The 14,573-nt window shown below is 44.5% G+C and overlaps 1 protein-coding gene across 1 annotated transcript in view; it reads left to right on the top strand.

Annotated features, from left to right (window-relative positions):
- Positions 1-611: 611 nt before the first annotated feature.
- The window catches only part of PLA2G15 (phospholipase A2 group XV), a 29,231-nt gene continuing 15,269 nt past the window's right edge, over positions 612-14,573 (top strand). Inside the window, exons 1-3 of the mRNA XM_077830977.1 lie at positions 612-866; positions 8,843-8,999; positions 13,564-13,682. Of these exons, the coding sequence (XP_077687103.1) occupies positions 692-866; positions 8,843-8,999; positions 13,564-13,682 (451 nt within the window). The 5' untranslated portion in view covers positions 612-691. The remainder of the gene's footprint in view (positions 867-8,842; positions 9,000-13,563; positions 13,683-14,573) is intronic.

Genomic DNA, 14,573 nt, shown 5'->3' with positions numbered 1-14,573 from the left:
TTTTTGGTGAACCTCCTTCAGAGCTATTCCAAACCTGTCGTTCTTCCACGTTCAATATCCACTGCAGTCTCACTGTGTGAACCCCAACATCTGCTGAACCTCGACAGCCCTTGTGAGGTGGCTATAGCAATGAATAACCGGATGAGTTTTACAGTTTACAATGTAAATGGCCCTGTCATGACTGCAGTGGCTGTGGGAGTGCAGGGGAGGTGGGTGGGGGTGGTTCCTCTACTCCCAAATACTCCCCACCCTGTTGGGCATCTTTATTGCTGGTGTCATCTGCCCTGGAGTGTAAATAGCTCAGGGAAGGGCCATTTCTTGTTGTGTCTATAAAACACCAGGCACATACAGCGAGCTGTCTAAGGAGCCAAAGGACCATGGTCTGGGGCCCCGCCCAGCGCTCGCAGGCCAGGGCTGGCTGGCGCTTGGCTCGGCCTGCGATTGGGCCTCTCTTGCGGGGAGCTGCGTGAATCAGCCTCTCTGCGGTCGGTGGGTAGCGCCCGGCAAAGGGATAGAGGCGCCTGATTGGCTGGGTGGGCTCGGGGCGTTGATTGGCTGGGTGGTTCGGTTTTCTTGGCCGCGTCGGGCGCGCGCCGCCTCAGTAGGCCCTGGCACCGGCTGCGTGGAGGGGCCCGTCCTCGAGCTGCCTTCCCCTCGCTGCTGCTGGCTCTCGGCGGCTGCGGCTCGCGGCATGAGCTGGGGAGATGGGGCCGGCGCTCGGGCCCCCCCTTTCCTCCTCCCCCCCCTCCTCCTCCTCCTGCTGCTGCTGCTCTCCCCCAACGGCAGCTGCCTCCCGGGCTCCCGGGCGCGCCAGCAGGGCCGGGGCAGCGCCTCCCCCAGATCCCCGGGGCCGCCCGTCGTGCTGAGTAAGGGCGGGGGATGGGATGGGATGGGGGCGGCGGGAGGGTGGAAGGCTGGGGACAGGATTGGGTACAGAGGCTGGGGGGGGCAGTGGGGGGGGAAGGGTGGGGGTGGAAGGCTGGGGACAGGATTGGGTACAGGAGGCTGGGGGGGGCAGTGGGGGGGAGGCTGGGGCTGAGGGGGAAGGGTGGGGGAGGGGAGGGTGGAAGGCTGGAGACAGGATTGGGTACAGGAGGCTGGGGGGGCAGTGGGGGTAGAAGGCGGGGGGGAGTGGGGGTGGGAGGCTGGGGGGCGGGAGGGTGGAAGGCTGGGGACAGGATTGGGTACAGAGGCTGGGGGGATGGTGGGGGAGGGGGGTGGAAGGCTGGGGACAGGATTGGGTACAGGAGGCCAGGGGGGCAGTGGGGGTAGAAGGTGGGGGGGGAGTGGGGGCGGGAGGGTGGAAGGCTGGGGACAGGATTGGGTACAGGACGCTGGGGGGGCAGTGGGGGTGGGAGGCTGGGGGGCAGTCAGGGTGGAACAGTGGGGCGGAGGGCTGCAGATGAGGCCTGGGGTCAGTACGGAGGGGGGTGGAAGGTTATCTGGGTGTCAGGTTAGTTCAGAAGGTCCAGGGTTAATTAATAGGGTATCGGGTGAATTCCCGTTGTGTCTTGTTCTTCACTGCTTCGGTCAGGCAGCAAGCACTGCTTGGGCACTGGGCTACTTGTAGGATGGCCTTGCATGCAAGTCACCTGTATTACTATAAACACTTGGTTTGCAGGGCTGCTCTGAGTTAGGCCTTGTGTAGACCAGGGCTTAAGGGGTGATGTTCTTAAATGTAAACTTAACACACTTTAAATGTACCTCAGACAAGGCACACTGCCTTTGGGTAGCCTAGTCTTTAACTTCACTAGTTTAGTATGTATTAAAGGCAGTGTGCCTTGTCTGTATTAGGCTTTTGAAACTTTTTTTTTTTTTTTTGGGCTAATGCTTGTTAGTGTCACATCTTTAAATCCTGCCCTAGACCAGGCTTTACTGTGCTTAACTGAACGTATTCAGATGCATATGTGCAGACTTGCAGTATAGTTGAATGATCTCGGAAGTAAAAACTACCAACTATCATGTGTAATTCACTGTACATAGGACTGGACTACATTGAACATTTTTCCAGTTAAACTGCTGGTGTTATACTTCCCTGGGTGGACACTCTAATTCTGGAATAAGAGTGTCCCCATAGGGGAGTTACACCAGGGGAATAAGAGGGGCTTTTTTCAGTGTATTTTAAGTTGCTTCTGAAGTGGTATAAAGTAAACTGGCAAAAAGCAATTTCATAGCAGAAAAGTGTGTCTACACAGGGAATTATAGTGAGATAACTAGCAGTTTAAATTTGCTCCTAACTTTGTATTTGACCTTCCCCACGTTTGGTTTACAGTATTGTGAACATGCCAAAACTGGGGTGTCCTTTTGTATGTTTCCTAATATGTAGTAATATTTTCTAGAGCTTAATGATTCTTCTTAAGTAGTGGAGAATTAAATAGGAGACTGTGATTCTGGTCATCTGTAAAGCACATTTTCCCCCTCCTTCATTTTTCTCCTCCCTTTATGCATTTCAAAACAGTGACTGAAAATTTACCAGACCTACTAACCAAAAGGTTAAACCACTAGCTAGGGGCCAATGCAGAGGATGCATGGGGGTGACACACTCAGTTCACACTTAGACTGTCTTAATCATATGGGTTGGAAATTTTTCTTAAAATGAAAATGTATATGCTGCTGAAGTTGATTCCTAAACCCCTTTGTTTACCAGAGCAAGCTTCCCACTTGTCAATGGCGTGTGGGCAGTTCGATTTTTTTCAAACCCTGAATCAATTCAAGTCATGTTAACACGGGAAAACTCCCTTTCCCAAAACTTTTATTCAAGTTGAAACTTGTTCCTGAAAGAAGGGAGTGGGTTTCACAGTTGTTAGAAAATAACATTAAGAATTCTACTTCATCACACAGCCCAGAAAAATCATTGCTGCTTGTTGCAGCAGCAAAGGGGTTACAAGTCCTTGCATCCGTGTTAATAAGCAATAAAAACCGAGAGGCAGAAGTTTATTGGGTAAATATTAGGTGTTTTTGTTTTGTGTTTTTTTTTTTTTTAAAGCTTGCAGTAAGTGTAATTGTTTGAATATCGTTTCACTCCATTTAAAACAGTTGTCAGGCTTGTTTGCTCCTAAAACTTCCCAGTGCATATGCACACATTGCTGTCAATTGGAATAGAAATGGTAAAACGTACCTAATGTATTAAATAGGGGTGTATTTGTTCTTGATACTGATGCATGCCCCTATAAGGAATATATTCTGCATTTTCAGTATGCAAATGATGATGATGATGCTATTAACAAAAAATGATTTCCAGAGAAAAAAGCTGGGAAGAGTTTTTATTGGCTTGCCATAGATGTCAAGGTCTGTTTTGATTTACACAGATTAGTTGATGTGTTTAAAATGCTGCTGTTCAGAATTATTAATATTCCCTTGCTGCACAGACATTCTGAAAAAATGTATGTTGTACATTAGTTTAGATAGTAACTTAGCTGCTACCCAATGCATTGTATTGCTATGCAGATACTGTTACAGCTTTTAAGTAGATGTCTGGACACTTGGCTAGGATGGTATAAATGTGTGGTAGAGGGAAAAGTTCAGCATCAGTTTGCTGTAGTTTTCTAAACTCCTGAAATTAAGTGCAAGCAAAGCAATTTGCTGTGAGCCATGTTTGTGAAAATTAGGATGAAGCTTTTTTCCTCATCTACCCCACTTCTTCTTTGTTCCCTTTATAACACTGAATCTTGGTAATAAGCTTTACTTACATTCCAGTCCAAGCTTCTTCAGGATAAAGCTGACAGAGTAATAACCACTGATCCAAATCAGACTCCAGCCACAAAGGAAGTAAATGAGATTGGGTAACAATCATGTGATAAACAGATGTTGTCCATGGGACTGTAATGCTGTTACTTATGAAACAGTTATGGGTATACGAATTCCTCAAGCATGGTAAAGGGATTTTCCTTAATTTATAAGATCTTGTTTCTTTTGTGACAGGTTTCAGAGTGGTAGCCATGTTAGTATTTATCAGCAGAAAGAACGAGGAGTACTTGTGGCACCTTAGACTAACAAATTTGTGTGAGCATAAGCTTTCGTGGGCTAAAGCCCACTTCATCAGATGTCTGATGAAATGGGCTTTAGTCCACGAAAGCTTATGCTCACATAAATTTTAGTCTCTAAGGTGCCACAAGTACTCCTCGTTCTTTCTTTTGTGAGAAGAATGTAGCATAGATTCAATTGCTGAACATGTATTTGGCAGGTGGGAGAGACGAGATAATCAGATGAGTTGTCAGCCAGCATTTTAAAAATTAATAACTTGTCTTGACTATGTCTCTATTCTAATCTGTTCCTTCGCTCCCTTTTTCCAGCAAGCGTCTCACCTCACTTGCCACATGCCTGGTACAATCCTCAGGAAATAGAACTAACCTCCTCCTAACACCCCTAGTTAGGTTTTTGTAGTAAGGGTATATTCTCTTTTGTAGTCACCAGTGAAACTTCTGTAAACTTACATTAACATAATGAAGCTAGTAATTAAATGTCTAACTTGTTTCTTCATCCTCTGAATTGTGACCCTTCCTAATCTGCGCAGAAGTGCGATTGTTTAGCTGCTGTTTAGAAACAATGATTCCCTGGGTGAGAATAAGTGTCAGTTACCTGTCTGTTTTGTTTTACACTGGAAAAGAGGACAATATCTTGTGAAGCATTTGGTAGGCCAGCCACTGAAACTGATCAGCCATGAGTAACTAACCTAAATATAAAAAGAAAAGGAGTACTTGTGGCACCTTAGAGACTAACAAATTTATTTGAGCATCAGCTTTCGTGAGCTGTAAGGTGCCACAGGTGCTCCTTTTCTTTTTGCAAATACAGACTAACATGGCTGCTACTCTGTAACCTAAATATAGTTATGTTTTTGTGCTTCTTTCTAGTTAAGAGCTTTGGTGCAGCAGCAGCCAAAAAAGGCACAAGATTATTTGGAATAACTTGTGGCCAGTTAGTTCTATAAGCAGAGACGTAAACAGCAGTTTATGGGGTTCTGAGTTTGAACTTCAATACTTTTTGAACTTTTATAATTTTTTAAGAATGTGATGCAGTGCTACAAGGCCCTCCTACTGAAGATGGCTACACTTTCCACTACATTAGTTTTTTAAATGACCTAAAATAAATTCTGACCTGCTACTGTGCTTACACACACACTCTAAATGAAGTTGTTTATCAGAGGTCTAATGAGAGATGGGGTGGTTGATAGAGAAATACAGAGTAAAACATTTGAGACAGCAGGTCCAAATTCTTTTCTTCCCTCTCCCTACACCTTCTTTACAGAATAGGCTAGGGCAGTGGTTCTCAACCTATTAATGTGTTACATGGACTGCAGGTTGAGAACCACAGAACCCTCCCCTATGGCAAGTGAACCCCTCCACAGAGTGGGGCAAGGAGCGGAGCCCTGGACGTGGAGCTGGAAAGCCAGGACCTGGACCCTGACTCAGGCAGCCTAAAACCTGAGGGTGCTGCAGCACCCCCACGAACCCCTAGTTCCCAGTGTCCAACTACCCACAAACCTGCCCAGAGACCCACTCTACTGCCCCCGACCCCCTGTGTCACTCAACAGCCCCCTGCTGGTAGGAGCTCTCCAGCAGGTTTCCAGACCCTGTCGCCCTGTCCCCTTTCAGATCAAAGCAGCAAATTTTGAATATTTTTTTAGCACGCAGCTGGGCTGCAGCTGGGTGCTAATTGTGCTGCATGCAGGCCACGGGTTGAGAACCGCTGGGCTAGGGGAATAGATTGTTCACTCTCTTGCATACCCAACTGAAGTTCTTTATTGCTGGTGACTTTAAGAGAGACCTTTAGGAGTCTGTTTTAAACCATATATGTACCCCAAAATTTCCACAGAAAAGAACTGCGGGGTGGGGAGGAGGAGGAGGTGAGAGTTTAACTTTCTCCACACCCTAGTAAGAGATTGCTGGCATCAGCAATTGACGGTGGTCTGCTCTCAGTAGGCCAGTTTAAAATAGGAGCTCTTTTTCTCTCTCAGCAGTTACTCCTGGGTCATCAGTCTCTCTGAGCACTTTACAAGCAAGTAAACCAAGTGGCTTGCATGTTCAGAGTGCTGCTCCAGTCTACCACTTTAGCATAGTGAGCTTCTTAGAAGGTTCAACTGATGAGGGAAAAATAGAGTAATGCTATAAACTAGCATGCCCTAAGGTTCAATACAAATAGCTGAACCGTGGCTGTCTTCCCTATTTCAAAGCCTCATTCCTTAAAACGTCCAACCCAAAGATGCAGAAGTCAAGAAATAGATATGAAGCTGTTTATTGGCTAGAGACAGTGCCAGAACTTTTATTTGCTCTTATAATTGAAGTTCTGGGTCTGCCTTGTTGATTGGAAGCTATGTATCCTGTTCAGTCTAATTTTTGCTGCTGTTTGTGGAAACTTATGTTCAGAGGCTGATTTCAGAAGCCTTCAGGCAAGTTATGCCAATTTATTGCAGAGGAGCTGTGCATGACCTTGCTTTTATTATAAGTTTGTTTTAAACAGACAATATGGCTGTCTTCACTTGGCTATGCATGGTTCCCTGTTCGTCTGCAGTGATTGGGAAATCAATTATTTCCAAGTGTTTTCCAAAAGTAGGAAAAAGTATGTGTATACGTGCAAAATCTTGTACAGTTTTATTATTTTAGAGGTGTGACTTCTTGGAAAGGAATATGTGGGAAGAATATTGTGTAAAAATTGTGTTGGTTGTTGTACCACATGTTAGCCTTTGGAGGAAAATTGGCAACACACAATTACTATTTTTTGGATAATAGGATTTTACTATTTGTAGTGCCTTATGTTTTGATTGATTAGAGTTAGTTTTGTGTGGTGAAAAAATCAAACTGTAAACTCTGCAGACCTGCATTTAAAAGCCTCAAGATGCCAGGTGTACATGCTGAAAAGTGTACAGCTGCACACATGCTGAATGGACTGTTAGACCACTAGCTGGTAATCTGCAAAACCCACTTACACTTGCGAACACTCAGTTTCAGTCATAGTAAATGCACATGCATTTTTACATGTGGCCCTGGCTTTCTCATGTTTTGTAAACATGTCCCTAATTGTTTTAACTTCACTTGCAATAGTGAAATGATGGTAGGAGGGGGAATAGAAAGTGGACTGGGAAGACCGTAGAAGGGAAATTTCAGAATGTTTATTTTTTGAGTCAAAAAGCTTAATGATAACTGTTGAGCAAACCTACTACTGCCTTTGGAGTCAGAATATTATTTGATTGTCTTTGCCACAACTTTCTCTATAGAAGTCTTTTAAATTGTTGTATATGTGAAAGTTAATCCATATTGGTTCTTGATTTGTCTGACGTAATCTATTCCAGACCAAAATCTGATTAATTTTTTTCTTTTACCTGAAGTGCTTTAGACAGCCATATGGCCAGTCAGAATTAGAGTAGCGGTGAATCTGACAAGTGTCGTAAAATGGAATGAATTGAGTCTAGTGGGAACTTGCATTGGTGCAGCACATGTACTGTTACGTCTCAAACAAAAAAAGGCAAATTCAATACATTTAAAATATCGCTGGGTAGGTGGCCTGGATTCTCCAAGAGAGCAAATAACCTCTCTTGCAGCGTAAGACATATGGGAAAGTAACAGTGTAATGCTGCCTGGGTTGAGAGTCTGTCAGAGCATTTTTGTTTGAGTTGCTCGATATCTTGCATGTTTTTAGTCTTCTCTGTGCAAGTCTTGGCACTAATGGCTGTCAGCATTCATTTGCATTTGGCAGTTTTTTGTGTTGGAGAGAATAATAAATTGCAGAAAAGGTAAAAATATCAGACCATTTGCACGCTGACTAGGGATAGATACAATAACAGTGTCAAGACTATACCATCAGTTCTAAAACCTGGATGCAAAGGACGCAAGAATATATGTGCACATTAGTAAACTACAACCCAACTAAGTTATGTGAAATGAGGCTGTTATGCCAACAGATACAAAGTAATGAAAATAAAGCTCCAATAATGAAGTAAAAGAGAAAAAGATCCAAATTCATTTTTCTGTGGGTAGTGGTGAAAATGTTAAATAAGGAATTATGCAACCAGTCAGTGTTGCAATATTCTGAAGGAAAAAAGTCTGTCTTCCAAAAGCTGTTGGATTACTCCGTACGGGACACAGAGGTTTTTGATAAGTCTTTGATACAATCTGATTAATTTTTAATTTAATTAACATGTGATACTCATGTTTTAAGATAGAATTTTTGGGGCGGGGGGAGGGGAGCTAATAGGTTGGTGAGGCACGCTTTGCCTTTACAAAAGCCCCAACGTTGTGTGTTCATCAGTGTGTGTGAGAATTCTGTTCTTTCCTATTGTTTCAACCAATTTGACTGATACAGAAGTTAGGTTTACTGGCCTGTAATTCCCTGGATTGCCTCTGGAGCCTTTTTAAAAAATCACTCTCGCATTAGCTATCCTCCAGTCATCTGGTACGGAGTCTGATTTACACATCACAGTTAGTAGTTCTGCAATTTCATATTCAAGTTTCTTCAGAACTCGTGGGTGAATACCATCTGGTCCTGGTGGCTTCTTACTGTTTAATTTATCAATTTATTCAAAAACCTCTACTTACACCTCAGTCTGGGACAGTTCTTCAGATTTGTCACTTAAAAAGAATGGCTCAGGTTTGGGAATCTCCCTCACATCCTCTGCAGTCAAAATTGATGCAAAGAATTCATTTAGCTTCTCCGCAACAGCCTTGTCTTCCAATAATAACGCCTTTCATACATTTACAAAATCTAGCAAGTATCTTTGCTGATGCTGTAATGTAACTGCAGTCATACAGTGGTAGAGTAGCATGGAAAACAGCATATGTAATCACTAATTCAGTAACAGGTTTTGACTTGTAGTTTGGTATTAGTATATTTCTTTTTATGTTTCTTGCAGTCCCAGGGGATTTGGGTAACCAGTTGGAAGCCAAATTGGACAAACCCACAGTGGTGCACTACCTTTGCTCCAAGAAGACAGACAGTTACTTTACGCTCTGGCTGAACTTAGAATTGCTTCTGCCTGTCATCATTGACTGCTGGATAGACAATATCAGGTAGGACCACCGCCCTATCAAGAGAAGTATGGAGTTCTTCAGATTTTTCCTGCACCCTTCCCATCAGGTGCAAACACCTTACATAAATATATGCAATCTAAAAATCTTTCTTCAAATTCATGAGTAGCAAGAAGATTTTTCACTAGCTGTTTGGGTGGTATGTGAGGGGAGGGAAGCCTTAGGTAGGATAACGGGATAAAACTGAGGGATCTTCAGTTTGCATATCAAGAAAAGTCTCCTTTAAGTGCCTTTGTTCTAAAAAGTGGCATAACTCTACTGCCCCATAGGCTCTCAGGAATTCAACATGAATTTTCAATGAAGGTTCTTGAAAAAGAAACCTACAACTAGTAATTAAAATACCAAATCTGCTTCATTAGAATAGTTTTTAGCTTTAAAAATCTGTATGTGGCATTAGTGTCTTCCCTCATTAAACTTCTGGTTGCTACTAGGTGTACAAAACTATTTAGCAAATCAAAATCCCCAGCTAGCAGATGTTAACTTCTTGTATAGTGCAGTACTATAAAAATACTGCTCTAGTACATTTCTAGCTGTTGTCTATGTGCTGAACTCAAAAGGTGCTGGATTTGGCAAAAATCCATAAAGTGGTTCCCTGGGTTGGCAGATAGATTGCTGAAGTCGGGGATGGCATTTTAACATTGTTACAAGCTCACGTTTTAGCCACTTGACTTTCAGAAATGTTCCTATGCTAATAAAATGAATCTACTATGATATTGTAAATGGAACTTTAAAGCAGCTCGGCATAATTTTTCTCACTCCTCTTCTCCACCTCAGGCAGAAGCCTCTGAAAACAAGACATCTTACACCATATCCTGAATGTCTACGTTGTGTCTAGGGGAAGCAAATTCTAGAGCTGAAGGGTTTTCAGGGAGTGTCCAGTCTCCAGGTCCAAATGTTCAAATCTAGGAGATCTTAGAGCACCGCAACTGCCTTAGCAGCAATGTAGGGATAGGCCAGTCACAACCCAAACCATACTGGAATTTCTGGATTGATGTCAGCACCTTCTGTTGCATGTGGAAATTGATAGACAGAAAGCTATTATTCATTTGAAAATTGTTTTCCTCTCTGTGGCTAATGCTATGAAGTAGGTAGGCATTTATATTCACTTGATAGTCCTAGGTAGAGTGCATTGCAGTACTCCAGTATGGAAGTCATAAAGGCTAACATCTACATTGGAGAAATTGGCCAGATGAAAAAGATGTTTTTGGCCATAGTCACTTGGAGCCCCTAAATGAGGATCTGAAAGTATCTCCAACAAACTAATCTTGCCCCTTCCTGCCCACCGGGGGAGGCAGGATCCAATATTTTACAAGATCCCTTTATTTAAAAATAGCCCAACACTAAATGCTTTCCTTTTGAATATAAAATGTATGTTTTGACGGCCCTATTCCCTTGTAGTGGATACATAAACACCTTTTGGACACAAAAATGGTCCCCCTTAGGGCTTATCCACACTGGACTCTTTTTTTTTTTTTTTTAACCTGCAAAGGATGATTCCTGCAGGTGGGGAGTGTGCACAGCAGTCTTTACAAATGTGTTAAGTACCTTGGAGGTAAAAAAAAATAGTCTAATGTACAATCTGAGGGTGTCTTTTCACTACAGAGTTCACTGAGCTCTTACATGAGTGTTTAACCCCCTTCCTTCCCCATTACAATCCTCTAACCCAGTGGTTTTCAAACTTATTTTCTGGTGACCCAGTTGAAGAAAATTGTTGATGCCCACTACCCAATGGAGCTGGGGATGAGAGGTTTGAGGTGTGGGAGGGGCTCAGGGCTGGGCAGAGGGTTCGGGTGCAAGGGTAAGGGCTGTGGGGTGGGGCTGGGGATGAGGGGTTTGGGGTGCAGGGGGGGGCTCAGGGCTGGGGCAGGGGATTGGAGTGCATGGAGGTGGTCAGGGCTTTGGGCTGGGGGTACAGGCTCTGGGGTGGGGCTGGCAATGAGCGGTTTGGGGGGGAGCTGGGGTAGGGGATTGGGAAATGGGCTTACCTTGGGCGGCTCCCCATCAGCAGCGCAGCAGGGGTGCTATGGCAGGCTTCCTGCCTGTCCTGGCACCGCGGACCACACAGTGCCCTGGAAGTGGCCAGCAGGTCTGGCTCCTAGGCTGAGGCGTACAAGCAGCTCCGCGCGGCTCTTGTTCACAGGCAAACACCCCCCAGCTCCCATTGGCCAGTTCCCGTCTAATGGGAGTGCACGGCCAGGGCTCAGGCTGAGGGCAGCGTGTGGAGCCCCATGGCCAGCACTCCCCCCCCCACCCCCTCATTCTAGGAGCCGGATCTGCTGCTGACTGCTTCCGGGGCACAGCACGGTGCCAGAACAGGTAGGGACTAGCCTGCCTTAGCCGGGCAGCACAACAGATGGGACTTTTAATGGCCTGGTTGGCGGTGCTGACTAGAGCTGCCGTGACCCAGTGTCTTACATTCCACAACCCAGTATGAGGTTGCGACCCGCAGTTTGAAAGCCACTGCTCTAACCAAGTTTTGGTGCTTTTAACCTAGATTAGCTGACCTGACTTGAGGTACAGGCTAGAACTCTGTCTGGTAACCTGCCCATCTTGCAGGATGCAGACTAAAATCGCTCCAGAGCTGATAGTCTCTGACTTTCTTGAGTGTCCCTGCATACACATGTCCTTAGAGATGGCTTTTTTTAATGCTGTTGCCTAGAACGCACCGTATGCTGTAAATAAATATTTTGAAGCAGATCTGATGACAGCTTGGGTAAAGTCCAGTTCTATTTTGTAAAGTAAACAGGGCGCCTAACTATGTTAATGGCTTCCTTGGTCTCAGACTTTAGACTGGTTCTCCAACACAGTTAAGGACTCATCTGCACTGCACTTATACTATGTCAAAGGACAAATATTATAACCAGGTCACCCAACAAGGTTATATTTGTAGTGTAAGTGTATTCTTAAGTGGCTTTTTGGAAGCTGTTTCATTACTATTTGATGAATGACCAGAGAGAAATCTAGCAAATAGAACAGCCTAATAGAGAAGCACGGATACTCACAACAATTCCCTTTTCTGGGGGCCTTGGGCCGACAGAAATCTAACTGAAATCTAGGTTTGCATTACCTAAGATCAGTTTTACAGTTAATTGTTCTGAGCATTTGTTCTCTGCCAGATTACTCAAAATAGCTTAATTATTTCACTTATTGTAGAGACAAACAAATGTTTGGCTTACAAACTTGAATTATCAAGTAAAACAGTTAGACTGGTTGTTGTGGGGGTAAAAAAAATCTGCATTCCAGACACTTCACATCTTCTTGAGATGCATGGAACCTGAACAGGAGCTACAAAATACTTAATGTCTGTCAGTCCTTGTAATTTTTGTTTCCCAAGAGGCCTTTGCTTTACTGCTGGTTATGGTTTTTCAAATACTCCTTCCAGCTGGACAGCTATTCCTAGTAAGACCTGATTAGCTTATTTCTATTAGGGGGACCTATGCTGAAGTTTCCTTTTAGTGCTCTATTGTCTACTATTGCATTACCTTCTTACATTCATAACAAGTTTCTCTAGCTTCATGCCAGACGCAGACTGACACATCCCCGAACTGTACAAGGCATTTCATACTGTCTCCCTGGGACTGAAGTCTGCTCGCTTTACCGTACACCCAGTTTCTACAGACTGAAGATAGAGCTCTATACTCTTATTTTCAGAAACGAAGTAGAAGAGTACAAAAAACTTTGTTTGCACTGTGTGTTACCACTTGTGTATTGAAGTGCCCTTGTAGTAGTGTCTGGCTTTGTGCTGCTCCATGTAGGTAGTACTACTTAATCCTTTTTATTGTATCCAGCAAACATAAGTCCCGTCTTAGGTGAGAGCTACTAAGTCAGTGTTCTTGGCTGCAAGGCCCCCGGCTGAGAGTGCTGCTCCCTAAGTCCCCTGTAAGCTGTGCCGCACAGCAGGCTATAAATAGCCATGAAACAGCTCTAAAGGGCCATGCAGCAGGGACCTGGAGAGGAGAGAGGTAGGGGTGGGCGGGAACTGGTGAGGGGATCAAGTTGGGGCTTGCAGGGCTGCTGTGGGCCTCTCCCTCAGCCCTGGAGCTCCCGTGCTGCCTGCCCGCAGGGAGAGACCTAGAGGGGAGTCCTCTGGCCCCAGCCCTGGGGTAGCCTGCCTGCACCCCAAACTCCTCATCCCCAGCCTCACCCCAGAGCCTGCACCCCCAGCCAGAGTGTCCCCTGGCCCCCGCATCCCAATCCTCTGCCCCAGCCCTGAGCTCTCTCCTGCACCCTAAATCCCTCATCCCTGGCTCCACCCTGCAGCCCTCACCCCTGCATCCCAACCCTCTGCCTGAGCCCCTTCCCAAACCCGTCATCCCCAGCTCCACCCTAGAGCCCTCACCCCCAGCCAGAGCCCTCACTCCCAAACTGCACCCTCTGCCCTACCCTGGGCCACCTCCCACACTCCGAACCCCTCAGCCCCAGCCCATGTGGCTCTCACATTGAAGGTTTTTTTTGCCAAAGTGGCCCCCACTTTAAAAATACTGAAGAGCACTGTGCTAAGTAGTAAGATGGTGCGTCTCATATTATGTTTTTTCTTTCCCCCCAGGTTAATATACAATCGAACAAGTAAGATCACAGAGCCACCAGATGGAGTGGATGTCAAAGTCCCAGGGTTTGGACAAACATTTTCCTTGGAATTCCTTGACCCTAGTAAAAGAAGTCTTGGTATGTACTAGTTTTGTTCATTGTCACATGTTTAATACCTTTTCCATTACATCTGGTATACAGCACTTTAGAGGACTGCAATTTCAATTCACAGTTCCCTACAGAAGTCTGAGGAAAGCTATGTAGCATTTGTATGAAGTAGGATAGTACATGGGTTCATTTTGCTTATAAACATTAGGATTGTGTATTGTCCTGTCGGAGAAATAACAAAAAAAAAATCTTGTGTATGTTACATGTCATGTGGCTAACCTGAGAACTTTGTTTGAACGAATGATGCAGAATTGAGTGCTTGTCAATCTGTTAAAATTTATTCAGAATTTAAAATTCTCAGAATGAAACTCCATCAGTCATCCTAAAGGCTTCTGTAGGAAATGAGAGTGCATAGAAAAAAACTCTCTGCAACAGGGGCTTGACAAACCATGTGACAATAATCAGGAACTTTTAATAATAAAAAAAACCTTCTCTTTGCTGCAGCAGCCCCAGGCCAGATAGCCCTCAGGGGAATGGATTTCCATAGCCATTATATGAATTTGGGAGATCTGGCACACCTCCTTTTCTTCCCTTTTCCCTCAAAGAATTCATACAGTAATGGACTCTAAATAGAGGGGTAATTTAGCCCCAACTGCTGTATCTCATGACTATGAATTCCTGAGAAAAATACATCTGACATACTGACAATTTTCATAGTACAATCTCACTGGTAGATGCCTAAGTCTCTAACCCAAAAGTTGAAGTAATGGAGGGTTAGATTTGATGTATTAGCCTGTTACTGCCACTTGTGATACAAAGATTTCTTAGAAAATACAGCGACTCTTTCACAGAATGTGATGGAAAATAAATGTAATGTGTGCACTTGGTGTTAAGATGATACCTGAACATCCAGTAGCCTTC

Source organism: Eretmochelys imbricata, chromosome 12, assembly GCF_965152235.1.
Source record: "Eretmochelys imbricata isolate rEreImb1 chromosome 12, rEreImb1.hap1, whole genome shotgun sequence".
Lineage (NCBI taxonomy): Eukaryota > Metazoa > Chordata > Testudines > Cheloniidae > Eretmochelys > Eretmochelys imbricata.
This window is presented reverse-complemented; position numbering and strand designations above follow the sequence as displayed.